Source organism: Salvia hispanica, chromosome 6 (assembly GCF_023119035.1).
Source record: "Salvia hispanica cultivar TCC Black 2014 chromosome 6, UniMelb_Shisp_WGS_1.0, whole genome shotgun sequence".
Taxonomy (NCBI): Eukaryota; Viridiplantae; Streptophyta; class Magnoliopsida; order Lamiales; family Lamiaceae; genus Salvia; species Salvia hispanica.
In genome coordinates, this window is record NC_062970.1 from 38,916,292 (window position 1) to 38,934,468 (window position 18,177).

The 18,177-nt window shown below is 34.2% G+C and overlaps 2 protein-coding genes across 4 annotated transcripts; one reads left to right on the forward strand and one right to left on the reverse strand.

The window, feature by feature from the left end:
• Positions 1-472: 472 nt before the first annotated feature.
• Positions 473-3,599, reverse strand: LOC125196628 (sister chromatid cohesion protein DCC1). Of its 3 annotated transcripts, none has more exons than XM_048095222.1 (4): positions 3,483-3,599; positions 2,158-2,408; positions 1,083-2,000; positions 473-996 (listed from the first exon to the last, which is right to left on the reverse strand). In XM_048095222.1, exons 2-4 carry the CDS (start codon positions 2,325-2,327, stop codon positions 894-896), a joined length of 1,191 nt encoding a protein of 396 aa, XP_047951179.1. In that variant the 5' UTR covers positions 2,328-2,408; positions 3,483-3,599; the 3' UTR covers positions 473-893. The 3 variants fall into 3 exon arrangements, with proteins under 3 accessions (XP_047951179.1, XP_047951180.1, XP_047951178.1); XM_048095223.1 differs by having other exon boundaries at positions 2,158-2,447; XM_048095221.1 differs by lacking the exon at positions 3,483-3,599 and having other exon boundaries at positions 2,158-2,594.
• Positions 3,600-9,618: 6,019 nt separating this feature from the next.
• LOC125196627 (very-long-chain aldehyde decarbonylase CER1-like) lies at positions 9,619-12,679 on the forward strand. The gene is made up of 10 exons (XM_048095219.1): positions 9,619-9,770; positions 9,848-10,071; positions 10,150-10,382; positions 10,465-10,684; positions 11,010-11,385; positions 11,469-11,576; positions 11,648-11,848; positions 11,928-12,026; positions 12,093-12,266; positions 12,342-12,679. Exons 1-10 carry the CDS (start codon positions 9,711-9,713, stop codon positions 12,519-12,521), a joined length of 1,875 nt encoding a protein of 624 aa, XP_047951176.1. The 5' UTR covers positions 9,619-9,710; the 3' UTR covers positions 12,522-12,679.
• The last annotated feature ends 5,498 nt before the right edge of the window (positions 12,680-18,177 follow it).

The window sequence follows — 18,177 nt, forward strand, 5'->3', positions numbered from 1 at the left end:
GTGCTTAGCAAAATACAATTTGCCGTCATTAATGACTCTTTAGTACCTTCCCTAACCATGATTAACTCCTTGCAATCTTCTCTGTTACCACATCTTTTTCCAAGAGTAATTGAATGCAACTAATCTGATTTTGCAATTTAACATGCTTTTTAATGGTTTTAATTTTGAAGGGTATTATTGATTTGAAACAAATGGCAAAGGAATGGGGTTTATATTACAAAATTGCCAAAATAAAGGTATTACATATGTTGGAGATGGATATACAACTCATCTATACATGCTCTAATGCTTTGAATGGCCTATTTTATGAATCTTCGAGAGAGTTATTTATAGCCATAGTTAGATTATTATTTCATGTAGTGATATTATATTTCATCAGGTAAGAAGTTGGTTTCCTAGAAAAAGGTTTGATTAACTAATCTTGGTAGAGATATTTGGATTTAAGAAACTGCGACCGCAAAAACAGGTAAAATGGAAAAGTAAAATGTACTTATAATTAATAGATGTGATAGTAGATTTAGACATATCCTTGACTCGCCCACAGCTCATGGCAGACAACAAGTGAATACAATAGTACTAGAAGTAATGCATTTGTGGGACACTGTTTTAAGATACTACTTGCAATACATGATTTATCAACACACAGTTGAGTTGAGTAAATGAGTGTGTCGGCCACATTTTTAGTTGAAAGAAGTGGCAAAATGTTCACTGTTTCATCACTTAAGTTTCTAACCAAGTTTCCATATTTCACTTGGATCAAACCCACGTGAAGTCTTTATTTCACCACTCAATTTACGGCTGAGTTAGAGCATACCAAGTGAAAATGAGTGTCTGCTTGCTAAAATTTTTAATCCTAGACTCCACTTTCGAACTGAAAACCGTAAAAAGGTGTATTATCTAGCACTGAAAACAGGCTCTGCCTCAGCAGTTGGCTGACTTCTTCTAGTATATTTGAGGAGTAAAGCCTCTGAAGTAAGGCCTGGCACCTTTAGATCCCTGCACATGAAAAGCAGCAACAGTCAGAAAGAGGGAAAAGAGCAAACAAGTACGCAATGCAAATGTAGATAGATAATGAGTCTAACCGAACATATGGCTGCAGATCCTTCCACTCCCACTTGAGCCGCTGCTGAAATAGTATGGCGAACCGCTCTGCCGGAGTCGAAGGGAGAGAAGACACACTGAAAGGATACAACCAAGTTTCAATTCCTAGCTTTTCTGTTAGAATTTCACCTTCCAACATCTCAAAACTAGCACACATCCCATCAGGAAGCTTCCGCATCCACTTCTCCATAAAGATTTCAAGTTTCATCTTCCCTCCTTTCAGGATTTCTCTTGCTAGGCACACGCAAACACGCCTCTCGTCCAATATCCAAAGATGACTTACACAAGCACCCTCGTCATCCACCTTATTTCCATAGGCTTGCAAGCAATGCTTTGCAATATTTCTAGGAAATCCATCTGCTTCCAGCATGCCCAGAACTTCATCCTCATCGAGTGCATTGATAGACCAATTACTCAATATCACATTGTGCAAAAGCATGCTTAAGATTGCGTGCATATAACTGTCATCCAAAATCCGCCAGTATCCATCAATTTCTACTGCTGAAATGGATTGCAGACCCATCTTTAATTCCTCGTCACTTGCTTGAATCCTTTCTACTAGATCCTCCCACCTGTATAGACCCAAACCTGTCTCCTCCCTCTCCTCTGATATGTCCATCTCTGAGGCTTCACCAAAACTGTAAGGTTTTTGAGAGAGGAGCAATTTTAGTTCATCTAATTTTGGTGCTACCTCAACAAGTTCCATGCAACCGGGAGCAACTTTGAGGACAGATGCAACTGCCAAGCTGCCATCATCTTTGTTATTACGGGATCTGGAGACATCCTCTGAGGGAGGTATGAGAAGCATGGAATTTGATGTGCCCACAAATTTAACAGCATATGTCTTTGACGAAGTACAAAGAACTGCATCCTCATCTGGCTGTCCTCTTAGTGTTACTCTATAAATTTCATAAACAAGACCATAAGTTGAAGAGAAATTACAAAGTATATATATTAAGGTAAGGACTTGATAAACATATACTATGATAGCAAGAATCACAACTCTTAATCATAATATGTAGATTTTTTTGTCGGAAGAAAATTTGGTGCACACACCTTTGATGCAGGATGTCAGGGAGGAGCTTGTCGTCGAGTTCAAGAAGCATAAGGTCATTGTGGGGGCCAAATAGAGAATGATAAGTGAGAGAAATTGAAGAGCTGGGTTGAAGGCTTAGAATTGCTTCTGCACCGGCAGAGCATGCAGTTTGCTGGTGTAAATTATCCATATACCAGTCGCCTTCCCTAAACAAGACTGAGGTTCCAATTGTGGACAGGATTTCACCCCCGTTCTCAGTCACAACAGCTACCTGGAAGGAACAGGTTGATGAATGATAACTGATCCAGAGCTACCACACAGAAAATTTTGGTCATTTGCAAACACTACCAAAACAGAGCTCCTAGCAGATCTGAACTTTTAGATGCAGTCAAGGCAAGAAACTAAAAGTAAACTAATGTGGTTAGACATCTATATCATGAAAAGGTGGGCACTAATAATGCAACACAAATCCATCAAAACAGCTATCACCTTTATTCCATAATTTCATTGTATTTTTCATTTTGTCATATTCATTCAGGTTGATGGGCAGTTAGTTCTGGCAAACCTCTTCTTATCCAGTAAACCACTACTCAGATCATAGGTTCCCTACTCAATTTCAGAACTAAAATCAAATAGTTGAGGCTTAGTAATTGAATATTAAAATATGCAGGAAAACTTGCATAAGCCATGTACAACACAGGACACATTCAGACATGCACTGGAATTTATTATGTACCTTTTGACATTATTGTTATCAGTTTATGCAATCCTAGGTCTTTGCTTCATCATTGAGGACTTGTTCAGTTATTTGACCTACTCTCTCTGTAACCCAGAATTTCTGAGATTTGACAAAATTGAAAAATAACTGCTCACAACCTTTTAAGTTTTAAGAATGGTTCTACAGTTCTACAGCTACAAGGCTGATTTTAAATGATTTTTTCCTTTTAAAACTACTACTATTAGATTATGGGATATCTCAAATTATGATCTATTTTAACAATTTCCTCATAGTAGATCTAATGCAAGCAATCATGACATAAATACTAGTGTATTACTGCTGTGGTTTCAATAAAAAAAAAAAATTCAAAACAACAAATGCGAGCACAGGACAAACAACAAAAACATAGATTGTAATGCTGTGTTCAATTTTTTTAATACTAAAATTTTCGGCTCTTCAAACTAGATTTCTAGACCTTGCCCTGAAAAATCAACGCATTCAGACTCGATGTCACGAATCCAATTGAATTCGAACAAATCAGCAGTTCGTACAGAAGCATAACACAACTGGGATTTTAAGCAGAACATTTAAACGAATCAATAGATGGTCGAATTTAGAGAGATTTACCTCAGTCCGGCGACTATGTGTCGGCCGTTTCAGATTAGGGTTGAAATGGCGGGAAGATGAGCGCTACAGATCTGGATTTTGTGGAGGGAAAAGCGACCTTGGCGGGAAACAATAAAGTCGCACCCGCTTTTGTCCTTCAAATTTTAAAAGTCAACATTCCAAAAGGAAAAGTACAACCTTTACTTATCATTTTATGTACTGAACGGTGTGTCACGTATTCAAATTAATTTCCAATCAAACCAAAAATACGAGAAACAATAATTTTATTCATTCATAAAAACTCATATAGATTTTAACTCACGATAATGTTATTTTATACCCTCAATTTTAGTGTGTTCTAAAAATATGCTAACTTTCTTTTTGCATACAGAAATCCCCAACCTCCCATTTTTGGGGAAAATTTCTCAACTGGTTTAAAAACTAAAGTTATTTTCATTATTTAATGATGATAATATACTAGTAGTATTTCAAGACTTAATTATGTTACAATTTTTAAACACATAGTACATATACTACGAGTTATAAACATTTGTGTATTTAATGAAGCAAATGACGATGAAATGTAATTTAATTGATAAAATATTTATCTTAAACATCTAGTAGAAGATTCAAATCATGAATGGATGATTAAGAAATCATTATTGATCACTTTTTATTTAGAAAATAAAAGTGATACGATGATTCCCATATCATTAAAATAGAAAATTGTATCTGTATTAGGTGCAATTACCCTTTTCTATAGTCTATACATATAATATCATAGCCATGATAATAAACATAGAAGCAAGCAATCTCATTCAATTATATCGATCAACTCCAAATAGTTAGGAGGTCCAACCTTAATAAAGTGGAACTAAAGATATCTCTTAACTCAATGGCGGACGCAGTAAGAGGGAACCAGGGGCTTAAGCCCCTCCCAACAAGATTTTTTTTCATATTTTTTCGAGTTTTAAATTTGTTGAATGTTATTTAAAACAGTTCTTAGCCCTTCCAAAACAAACATGATTGAACACTAAATCGTTGGAAGCTAAATGATACGAGGGGTGTTAAATTCTCTAAATTCTGTCCCACATTGACTTGGTGATGATCCAATCTAATCTATATAAGTGTGGATAACCCTCCTCCTTATGAGGCCTTTTAAGGGGTGGGTGGCCCATTTCTAATATGGTATCAGAGCGGGCCCAAGTCGATGATGGATTTCTCTTTATCTCTTATCTACCTCACGAGTGGAAGACCGATGTCCTTTCCGGCCCACATCGATGATGGTTCTCTTATCTCTAGCATTGCTTACCCACGTGATGGAAGATCGATGTCCTTTTCGGCCCACACGTGAGGGGGCGTGTTAAATTCTCTAAATTCTGTCCCACATCGACTTGGTGATGATCCAATCTAATCTATATAAGTGTGGATAACCCTCCCCTTATGAGGCCTTTTAAGGGGTGAGTGGCCCATTTCTAATAAGGGGGCTGATTTAATTTATTAATCAGAAATTCGCAGAGAAGAAAAATGAATGCAAAAATGGCTGCCGTAGAGCTTTGGGAAGAAGACCTCTTTACTAAAAATTAAGTATAATAGTACTCCCTCCGTTCCACAAAAGATATTACACTTGTGGAACAGCATGAGATTTTAGGAGGTTTTGTTTTGTGTGTTAAATGGAGAGAGAAAATATAATTTTTATATTCATGTGAGAGAGAAATTTTTTTTAAAAAGAAAATGTGACATTTTTTGTGGGACAAACTAAAAAGGAAAGTGTGACAATTTTTTGTGGGACAAAGGGAGTAATACATTATCGTAGTCACTGTAATTTATAGCTGTCAGATCTCCACTTCAAATCGCATAAATAGAGCAAAAATTAATATTTACACCTAGTATAGTTAAATTGCATAAATCAAATTTCACGATCCATCTAAATTTAACTACTTGATAATATACTGTTTATTAAAAATGTGTGTATTGATTTTTTGTTTGTTCAATAGCCACCAATACATAAAATTTAATTGTCATTGTTTTAGCAAAATAAATATATAATCATAACATAGACATTTTATTCTTTTGGTATGATGAACTAATTTTTATGTAGTACTCCTAGTATATTTTCTTTAATGTGTTAAACTTGTTGTATGAAACTTTTTTGTGATATACTCCCTCCCTCGTTATTAGAAGTTCCATTTTTTATCGGCACGAGTTTTAAGAAATTGTTTGACTTTATAATTGAAAGTGTTAGAAAAAATGAATTGATCATACTACTAATTTTATAATAAAATATAAATAAATAGAGTTAGTGGAATATATGGTTCACTTGCTAAAAATAGTAAAAGTGAAATGAGACTTCTAGAAATCAGACGAAAATATATATACAGTGAAGCCCCTGCCAATAATATTTTCTGCGTCCGTGACAGTCTTAACTAAATACTATGTTTATTGAGAATGCTATGAAATGAGGTTACTATTTTTTAATGCAAATACTAAGTTATGATATCCAAAGTTGACTGGTCTCTCCTCCTAAAAATAAGTTTTCAATTATTTTGACAATTTGCATATACAAATTTCATTTTTCTCTCTTATTAAGAATAAAAAAAATCATTCGAAATTTGCAGCTTAGAGGGTTTTTTTGTGTATAAATAACTATGGTAAACATCACAATCACAATCTACTTTTAAAGAGTAAATAAAAACTACACACACGACAACGGCACTAGATGGGTTATGGGTATAATTCCAAAAATGTAACGGCAAAATCGAATAAGATAAATTCCAAAAGCTGTGAGTTGAGTCCACAAATAAATGTATGTACCAATCCAATATTTATTAGACTGCGCTCCACCTAAATTTGGGTCACACAGTTTCGAGTGTTCAATTCAGACATAATTGATAATTACACCTCCTGTCACATGTTTGCTTAATCGTTGCATCTTTAAATTCCAAATAGTGAAATAACTATAAAGATCATCCATAATTGCGGACGAGGGGTGAGCCGCAGCGTCACAGCTGGGGTGGCAGGGGCAGGGTTGGTTTCGGGGTCTGGTTTTCGCCATTTCCGGCTAAGGGGAGAAGGAAAAATCACATTTTTTAAAATTTATTATTATTTGAATTAGTATATTAATATTACTTCCTTTTTTTATAATTTGAATTAAGTATTAATAATTTAATATAGTTAATATTATTAATTTGCATGTTTTAATGAAGTGATTTCGTGTTTTATAAATGGTTTGAAATTTAGACAATGATGTCAATGAATAATGTAGTAAATTATTGTGAGAGAAATAACTAAATGGATGTTTGTTGTGGAAGTTATGATATCACTGAAAAAAAAAAGGAAAATAAGGATATGGAGTAGTCCATAACTAAAGGGGTGTGGATGTTCTAAATTCCTCTGAATTTAAATATTATGAGAAGTCACACATTGTGCAATTCATTCTTAGGAATCATTGGAATGAAAATTAATCTTGAATTAGTGTTAGCGGAAAAGATATTTCAGCGGAATAATAGGCCGCGGCAATCAAAGTCCAATACCTAATATAGAAGCTAATTAATTAGTTGGATCGAAGGATCAATTAACGAAAAGCTATAGGGGTATGCGTAAATCTCACTTTTTCTTTTACTGCTAACTACGTTTAGCATTAGAAATTAGAATCATAAATTTTCGTATTAACAGTGTATAACTTACTAAACTCAAAAGGCGAAATGAAATCTACACATCTTGGATTCGAAACCGAATAAATTTCAATATTTTAAATTTAATAACGTATACACTTAATTGAGTGATTTTATACCCTCGTTGTAACAGTAAGAAGAGATTTTGGATTCATTATAAAAATGAGACTCATAATAACCGATGGGTCATGATCCTCTAATAAGATCAACCCTTAATACAAATGGTTTATAATTATAAAAACATTAGTTGAGGTGTAAAATTGCAAAACATATATGTACTCTTTCCGTCCTATAAAAATAGTACTCCCTCCGTTTCTTCATAGTTGAGGCGGAACTTTTCGGCACAGAGTTTTAGAAATGAATGTTGGGTGTGTTAAATAAATAGATAAAAAAGTAAGAGAGAGGAAAAGATAGAGAAAATAAAGTATAAAGTGAATAAAGTAGAGAGAATAAAATAAGAGAGAGTAAAGTAAGAGAGAGGAAAAAGTTACCATATAAGGAAATGACTCAACTATGAAGAAACTTCCTGAAATGGTAAAATGACTCAACTATGAAGAAACGGAGGGAGTATTTCTTTTTCTATTTTGGGGTGTCCCACAAATTTAGTCACCTTCCACTTTTGGCAAGTTTTCTCTCTCTTATAAGGTGGGTCTCATTTCCCACTAATAATACTTCAGTCACTTTTTTCTTCTATCTTTTTCTCATACTTTACCAATTTCGCATTAAAATCTGTGCAGTCCCTAAAATTCCTATTTTTTTTGGGACGGAGAGAGTATAATATAAATGGTGGATTTAGGTTGAGTTGTTGGGATATACCAAGCACATTGCTAACCAATGAGAGCCCTAAATCCTTGAATTTGGCTTTTGGAACGGTCATCGACTCCGTGATGGGCTGGAATTCACTTTTGTTCTTTGCATGTCATCCAATGCCAACAATGATATTATTTATTGTGTCAGGCCCTACGAAGTACAATTTTATATAGCTGTTATTGATACACGTGTTAGTTAGTACTCCCTCCTTCACTGAAAATTTGTCACATTTCACTTTTACCATTTTTGGTAGTGGACCTTACATTCCACTAACTCATTCTCACTGATATTTTATTTTAAAATTAATATATAAAAATAGGATCCACATGCTACTAACTTTTTCAACCCACTTTTTAAGTATTACATTTCTTAAAACACGTGTCAAGTCAAATGGTGCCAAATTTTAATGGACGGAGGGAGTAATTGAAAGTACATGAAATTTAATTTGGAGTTTCTTAAATTTTTTATTGTGAAAAATAACTTTATGCTTAACTAAATGCGTGCCCGCCCCTGTACATCTAAATATCATAAGATATTTATGCAAAAGGTTTGTGCAGTATGAGGTAGAGTATGCTAGCTGTTTATCTATTGAATTAATGCTTTAGATCACCGGTTTTGCTCGACCTACTCAGATCTAGCTTATTAAAATGCCGCTATTATGTGCGGACGTCTGCAGCATGCAACTAATTTATTTTTCAAATTAATACCTAACTAATTGTAGTTAAATCAATTAGTACTAAATTCTAATAATGGATTACTAAACTTAAGGGTTGTAGAACGTTGCGCCCCAATTTGTGTCCTTATTTAGAAAGTAAACACCAAACAAATTATTTTGAGTATAGGTACATGATATAAAGTTCAAACAAAATAAGGACAATTGTAAAAATAACATTCAAATTCAAAGCTATTCGTCTACATCCACTAGTTAATTATTGGAGCTTATGAGACAAACCACAAAATATTCATATTTACTCACAAAAAAGAGTAGTTTGCAGATCTATTAAATTTTAGAATAAACATTCAAATCAAGCATAAACAATTCAAGATTGCCTAAAGGAGTTAAAAAATTATCGATCCCGGAAAAGCAAGAAGTTGAAAATTTTACCAGAAATGGAGGAGCACGAAACGATTGATTCGGCATTGCAGTTTTATTCTCAGACTAATTATCTCTCAATTACTCAATCTCGTAATTGATTGGCAGTTGGGACTAATAAATGCGCCATTTATAAGGTTGCATCTGCCTACCTCATTTGGATTACATTACAATTTACATAGATTTGATCGACCTAGTATGCGCTAGATCAATATACACGTTGCGTAACTTGTACATTGATTTTTATCAATTTTATGTGAATATCGTCCACGTCGCCCGCATTAGGGCGGACGATACCGCGGACGATGGATGGTAGAACGCGGATGATGGATTAGCCATCGTCGCTACAGTGGCGGACGATGCATCGAGCGGACTATCGTCCGCCCCATTGTGTATGCCCTAACCGCGTGAATATTATGTATGGGTTTTGATTATAAGTGATTATAATTCATTATTGCGGCCTGTAACACTCAATAATAAAGGGGAATACGCATATACCTATATAAGGTACGGCTGATCATCAAGAGGGGAAGACGTGTCGAGTAGTTATTAGGCAAAATCAATGAAATGCATTATGAAAGAGTGACGAGTCAACGCATTATTATCTTCATTATAAATGTATAGAGATATATGCATAATTAGAAACCACGGAAGAAAAACAAGAAGAAAAGAATGGCTTCTAAACCAGGAATTCTCACTGAGTGGCCATGGGCATGGCTCGGAGACTACAAGGTAATTTCTTAGTATTACCTTATTGTTTGTACTACAATTCAGTTTGTGTTTTTAACAATGTGTGTTTGGTGTGCTAGTATGTGGTAATAGTGCCATGGGCAATACACGCAACATACTCATACATGTTCAAGGATCCAAGCCAGAGGGATTTTGGGTATGTCACCATATTCCCTTTCTTGCTAACAAGAATGCTTCACAACCAGTTGTGGATTTCCTACTCTCGCTATCGAACGGCCAAGGGGAGCAACCGGATAATCGACAAGAACATCGAGTTTGACCAGGTCGACAGGGAGAGAAATTGGTAGGAATTAAATATACCTCCGACCCCTTTAGCGCATAATTGCACAAATACAATGATGATTGCGATGCTGTTTTGCAGGGATGATCAGATCATTTTCAATGGGATATTGTTCTATATTGGATACGCATACATCAAAGAGTCACATAATCTGCCGTGGTGGAGGACGGACGGCGTGGTCTGGACAATCCTCCTACACGCCGGTCCAGTGGAGTTCCTCTACTACTGGCTGCACCGGGCGCTGCACCACCACTTCTTGTACTCGCGCTACCACTCCCACCACCACTCCTCCATCGTCACCGAGCCCATCACATGTAACATATTAGTCCATATAGTAGTACTACTTAATTAATTGTACAAGTGTTTTCTAATTTGGTAAATATATATATGTGGCAGCCGTGATCCATCCATTTGGGGAGCACGTAGCCTACTTCGCCCTCTTCTCGATACCACTGCTCACAACCGTGTGGACGAGCACTGCTTCCATGGTGTCGTTTGCAGGTTACATCACCTACATCGACTTCATGAACAACATGGGACACTGCAACTTCGAGCACATACCGAAACGCCTTTTCTCCATCTTCCCTCCCCTCAAGTACCTCGTCTACACACCTTCGTGAGTATTGATTTGCCTCATTTCCATCGAGATATTTGTTCATTCTCCATCTAATTTAATGCCTGTCAATAATAGATAACCCACATAAATAGCCCCCCTCCATAATTTAATAACTTTACTCGAAAAAATGTGATGTGTTCAAGATTCTAGCTAGCCTAATAAATTTCACTATTGATGTGTCACATTGCATACTTTTCTACGGAAATTAATACTATGACTGACCTATATAGTAAAAAATCAAAATGGTTGGCCAAGTTACATATTGCAAAGTTTCAATAACTTATCTAGAAATCCATCTAATTGATAGTGACATTTATGTGTACAGATACCATTCCTTGCATCACACTCAATTTCGGACCAATTATTCACTCTTCATGCCATTCTACGACTACGTCTACGGTACAATGGACAAGTCCTCTGAAACGCTGTACGAAAGCTCACTAGTGAGAAAGGACGACATACCCGATCTGGTGCATCTCACTCATCTAACGACGCCGGAATCCATCTACCATCTACGTCTAGGATTTGCGAGCTTTGCATCCGAGCCTCACAAATCCAGGTGGTATCTGTGGCTGATGTGGCCAGTGACGATATGGTCTATGATGATCACTTGGATATACGGCCGCACATTCATTGTCGAGAGGAACATTTTCAAGAACCATAAACTGCAAACATGGGCTGTGCCCAAGTATACAATCCAAGTATATATACAAAAAAAACTACAAAGATTATATAGTCACATGTTGAACAAACTGGTTTTTACTTGAGTTCCACATTTTTGCAGTACTACATGCACTGGCAGAAAGAATGGATCAACAATCTGATTGAGGATGCCATACTCGAAGCTGATGAGAAGGGCGTAAAGGTTCTTAGCCTCGGGTTATTGAACCAGGCATGTTAAGATGCAGAACTTGATTTCCTTTTTTAGCTTACTTCTTCAACTTAAACCTGTTCTTGATCCAGGAAGAAGGACTTAACAGAAACGGCGATTTTTTCTTGAGAAAACACCCTCAGCTGAAAGTGAAATTGGTAGATGGGAGTAGCTTAGCCGTTGCCATAGTTCTGAACAGCATTCCGAAGGGTACAACTCAGGTGGTGCTCCGAGGCAATCCAACCAAGGTTGCATATTCTGTCACGCTCGCCTTATGCCAAGGGGGAATGCAGGTTAATTAGATCAATGATCATAGCAACAAACTGACCATGTTCATAGATAGATGATTTGATCTCTCCATTCTAACTATAGGTCTTCACGTTGAACGAGGACGACTACAAGAGGATCAAAGCTAAGCTCAACACCGAGGCTGGAAATAATCTGTTTCTCTCCAAAAACATCCCTTCCAAGGTTGGCAACTCATACACACACAATACAGGATCAAAACTACATTTTGAATAACAATAATGTCTGCAGATATGGTTGGTGGGAGATGGACTAAGCAAAACAGAACAACTAAAAGCATCGAAAGGAACCATGTTCATCCCCTTCTCTCAGTTTCCCCCAAAGAAAATGCGCAAAGACTGCTTGTATAACACCACACCAGCAATGCTGGCACCAAAGCATATCGAGAATCTTGACTCTTGTGAGGTAATAATTAACAGTTCCAAATCTTAGCCAGACTACACATCGTAATATTAAGACCTTTTGATTGATGAATGACAGAACTGGTTGCCAAGAAGAGTGATGAGCGCGTGGCGTGTAGCGGGAATCGTGCACGCTGCAGAGGAATGGAACGTGCACGAGTGTGGAAACGTGGTGTTTGGTATTGAGAAGATATGGAAGGCCAGTCTTGAGCATGGATTCCGCCCCCTCGTTGTGTCTGCTGAATCAAACCTCAACTAGGCTGCACTCTGAGATACTATCAAAGAAGATAAGAAAAAGAGTTAGATATATATTGTATATATTGGCTATTGCTGCAGCCTGCATTTTATTGTTATAGAAATGCTCAAAATGCCTACTAAATTCATACATCATATTTATCCATCCCATATCAAAGAAAACTTAGTGTGTTTGCCTCTGCTTCAGTGATATACTACTATGTATTTGCGAATAATCAGTATTGCATTTCACTTCTTGCCATTACTTATCAAACTTCATGCTAGCAAAATTCTTAATCACCACAAAGTTTTAGTCAATCCCATCCAAATGCTTGAAGGAAAAAAAAAAACAGAGTTAGATGGATATTTGTTCATTGAACTTAATTTTTTAGACTGCTTTAGTTTGAAGAGGGATAAATATCCCTACTTTAACGGTTGGGATCACCTAATACTTTCCCTTATTTCTACTCCATCCCCCACAAACATAAAATATGATGGTGGACCCCTTCACTTGATATAATGTGGCACAAAAGTTAATTTCGGATCAATTTTATTGGATCACAGATTATTCAGTTTAGGTTGATCATTTGGATCATAATTTTTTTGAGCTATAATTTATTAATCCTAACCGTATAATATTATAAGACCATTCTTACATCATTATTTACTAAAAAATCAATCCATTTACTTGCGAAAGAGCATTCACTTTGAAATGGCAGGTCAAGATTTGGTTATGGAAGAGGCATTGGCGCGACTGCTTAGTACTCCCTCCATCCCATAAGAGTAGTCTCTCGCAAAAAAGTTAATCCATTTAAATTAGCAGTTACAAAAATATGTAGTAGTTCTACGAATTTTGATATACCTATAATATAATCGCTTACTTTAATTTCTTATGAAACTTTAATAATCTAAGGTGAATATATACAGGCCTTATTTATTTTGTAAAGATAAAAATTCTCTTCCATATAAAAGTCTTCTTTATATATATTTCAATCCATCAATATTCAAAATCAAAATGCACATGATCTGCCCATATATACAACTGTGCTGCGAATTTAAATAGCACTTGAACTAAAATATGGAGCATATTTTTCTTCTTGAATATTTTATTCAAAACAAGGATAAAAAAACCAATTTAATTTGTTGTTTTTTAGATCCATCCCTAGCAGTAAAATATATTCTATTGTGATGATAGACCAGGCCCAATTCAATTTAATGTTCTTTTTTTTTTTGCCAAGACCCAATTAGACCATCATTAAACTTTTCTTCACTAGTTTAATTTTCTGGTTTATTTATGTGATCGAAACAAATTATTTTTATAATAAAGATAAATATACATAAATTGTACACGTACATAAGACCCCTAAATTTTAAATTTAATTGAATTATGACATGAATTAATTTTGTTATTTATCATTATATAGCAATACAAAAGAAGTGATGGAAATTTTATAATAAATTTTCATATGATTTCGAGCTTGATTCGAAATAATTATACAATATTTAAGTAAAATAATATTTTTTCTTAAATTTCTAGACATTTAATTTTAGACTAAAGTCCATATTTGATCTCTTACATTTGCTCTAAAAAACTTTTTGGTCATATACATTAAGTTTGTTTCATTTTGGTCCCAAACAATATGTTTTTGTAGTTAAGTCAAATGTATTTTGACCAATTAATTACTTAATTGTAAATCTAATTAACCAGATTAACTAGTTAATTTAATACTCCATCCGTCGCAACTAAATTGAGTCACAATCCTTCTTTGGGACGTCCCAACAAAGTTGAGTCATTTCATTTTTAACTAAAAATAAAACATCTAATCACTCTTATTTTACTCCATTAAATACTTTACTCTCTCTTATCTCTCCTACTTTTTTCCTCTCTCCTATTTTATTTTACTATATTATTTAACTTATCCAACGCAATTTCTTAATCTCCATGTTCAAAGAAGTGACCCAACTTAATTGAAATGGAGGGAGTATTAAAATTTATAAAAAAATTTTGTATCTATAATACATCAACTTTTGGATTGGATGCAAATAACATTCAAATTTATAAATTTAGCATCCAAGTATGAGAAAATGTGGTATTTCTAATTATAAAACAGGGCATTTCAGATCACAATTCAGACTATATTTAATAACAAACTTTGTGGTTTTTTGACTATTTGTCCTAAATAACAAATAAACGACAATCACAATACCAAATTAATAGGCATTGCAAAATTAGACATTTACGAACGTAAGTAAGATCATTTTTATTCTGAAATGAGAAAAACATGAAGATGACAATTGACAGCATTCATTAATACATCAACTTTTTAATCAGATTCAAAATTTTAAATAATGTTCGCATCCAAGCATAAAATAAAAAAAATATGGCATTTCACTGTGCTACAAATGTGTACAAAATAGGCACTTGTAGGCAGTGTTTATTTGATGGAAAAGTAAAGTTGTTAAGGAAAATGATTTCCTTTCAGGAATATGATTTCTTGGATTATGGTTTTTAAAATTTATCATTCCTAGGAATACGATTACTAGAAATATGAATCCCGAGGAATTAAAATACTGTGTTTGGAGATTTCAAAACTATAAATTTTTATTTCTTTGGAATAATCTAATAAATTGATAAAAATTATTAAATAAACTACTTTTAGTTGTACTATTATATTACTCCCTCCGTCCCGCTTAAGATGACACGTTTTTCTTTTTAGTTTGTCCCAACTAAGATGACACATTTCCTTTTTTAGTAACTTTCTCTCTCCAATTAATACACTCAACCACTTTTTCTCACTTTAGTTGTACTATTATATTACTCCCTCCGTCCCGCTTAAGATGACACGTTTTCCTTTTTAGTTTGTCCCAACTAAGATGACACATTTCCTTTTTTGGTAACTTTCTCTCTCCAATTAATACACTCAACCACTTTTTCTCACTCCTATTAAAATATCCATCTATCTTCATCTCTCTACTTTAATACCTACATCCACCTTCTCTCTCTCCAATTAAACACTTTAACCAATAACTCCTAAAATCCCGTACCGGCTAAGCAATGTGTCATCTTAGCCGGGACGGAGGGAGTACTAATCAGAAATAACTGATGCAGTTGGAGAAGCAATCGTGTCTTTTTAGAACCCTAATCTTTGCAAAACTCCAAAATCTTCACTTTTTGTTTCATTTGAATTAGAAAAAATTGAAACAACTAAGTGAGAAATTATATAGACAACAATGTATGGAGAGCCCCAACAAGAAAAAAAAAATATTAAACACTAATTTGAAATCAACTAAAGATATCGATTGCGAGTTTAATTGACTTTGGGAAAACTTAATTTCTACAATATTAATACCAGATTATGAACACATAAGAAAAATAATTAAAGAAGTTTTAGAAAAAAGTTTGTACATTGAATACTAAATTTGTGTATATGTATATAATAATCATCGAAATGGCGTTAGAAATACTAAGTTTGTACATTGAATACTAAATTTGCATGAGAATAATTTTCCTTGAGAACCATATTGAGGAAGAAAAGTTTAAAAATGATGAAGAAAAGTTTAAGAATGAAAAACCGCCGAAGAAGAAGACGAAAGAATACGTAATTCTACAATTTTGGTTTAGGGAAAAAGAATACTTGGGTTAGAGGGAGGAAAAAGAATCCCGGATTTTACATCAAATTTCCTTGATATTAGGAATATGATTACTTTCACTATTTTATAAAAAATCATATCAAACATAGTAATTTAAAAATTAGGAATCAGGTTACTTTCCTGATTTTCTTATTATCAAACCAGACATCGAAATTTAATAATTAGGATTCAGATTACTTTCAAATGGCATAATCCGTGCCAAACAAACATGGCTGTAGATTAATGTACAAACGTGTAAGTAACTAGAGACAAGAAGATGGTGTGAGTCGTATCAAATTTATTGAAGAACACTAGTGATGTGATTGATTAGTGTGTTTCTCGACTAGTACTAAAATCAAGAAAGGCTCTTTTTAATATCTTTCGGTGTATTCAACGTGTTGGAAAAGGATTTTTGGCCAAATTAAGATGTCAATTAAAGTTGAATAGGTCAAAAATATTTGGCAAATTTCTGGAAGTGGGAGCATGCACCAAAATAGGTCCCATATTTAAGAGATTTTTTTTCTTACTTGTAAAACGCAAAACTAAGTTGTTATTTTACTGTGACGCATAAAAAAACGTGTCTCCCAAAAACTTCAATTGCAATATAAAGAGTAATTTAGTAATATAATAATCATCTTAATAATAATTAATTTCATTTTATTCTTAAACTTTATCTATAGTTATCAAACAAAGTTAGGTTATGTATTTATTATATAAGCGAATCTATTGATTTGCAAATTAATTAATCGAAATCATTAATTAAGCTAAGTCGTAAACCGTGTCTGCAATATTAGTTGAACTAATTTCAGATTTACATACTAAGTATTAGTTTAGATAATTTATGAATTTATGATTAATTATCCCAAGCATAGTTCAAATGCTGTGTTCTATTACTTCTGCTGTTCAGAAAACATAATCTTCTTCTCAGTGAAAATGAGTCCAATAATTTTACTGTCGCAAACCTGAAAATTGGTGACATCAAAACCAAACTCAAGTAAAATTTTAAGAGTCTAAATCACATATTTTGTAAGATTCATGATATTCTTTCCAAATCAACTTTCACAAGAGGATGTATAACAACTATTTTTCTTTGATCGGTTTCCGTGAAACAACTTTCTTAAAGCCCATTAAAATAAGAAAGTATGCGCATTGTTATAAAAAAAATCTAGTATCGTCACATCAGTAGGTTGGTGGGGTTGAGAAATTTGGATAATTTACGCATGAACAGAATCACATTCAGGTGACTGTGCCGTTTGTTGAAGGAACACTCATGTATGTTACCTATATATATAAAGAAAATGCATGATAAACCAATTTCCTACCCTATCTTTGCATTTACAAAACTCATCAATTAATTAGGCCCGTTGTGGTTCTGTGGACCTATACGATTACGTTTTCATTAGTATTTTCGATTTCATTTTTTTGTCTCCACCAATGGGAGAGCTATTATAAAAGTAATAAGTACTGTAGAACTAAATACATATTTTTCTTGTTAAATTTTGATGGGGTACCTATAGTATGATTAAACAGTAATGAGTTTAATAGGTAGGGTTAATTAATAATGGTTTATATAAAAGATAAAACCAATGAAGTGACTAGTCTAAAACGAGTAATTAATCAGTCTGCACTATGGTCTATGATCCAAACAACCCATGTGGCCATTTGACTACACGTTATAAGATAAATAAGGGAATTTTTTTCGTGTTATTCGTTTCTGTGCGATTCAAATTCTCAGAAAGTGAGAGAGGTGTTCAAATTCAATCCTTGACAAAATATAGGCCAATAATTTCTTGGTTCTCTGCATCATCTATCCCCGTCTTTCACAAATATAGACGAAAATAATTAATTGGTTCACATCATCTATCCCATTCCTTCAGTCGTGTTACTCGTTTATGTGTGAGACACAAGGATTGTGATTGCTACAATAATTGTTTTTATTACTCCATATATACAAAGAGAAGTCACGAATAATAATAAAAAAAAAGGTAAATCATAGTCGTACAATGAATAAAGTTTGAATCTAATTAACCGTTGGTCGCTAGGAGTATGTC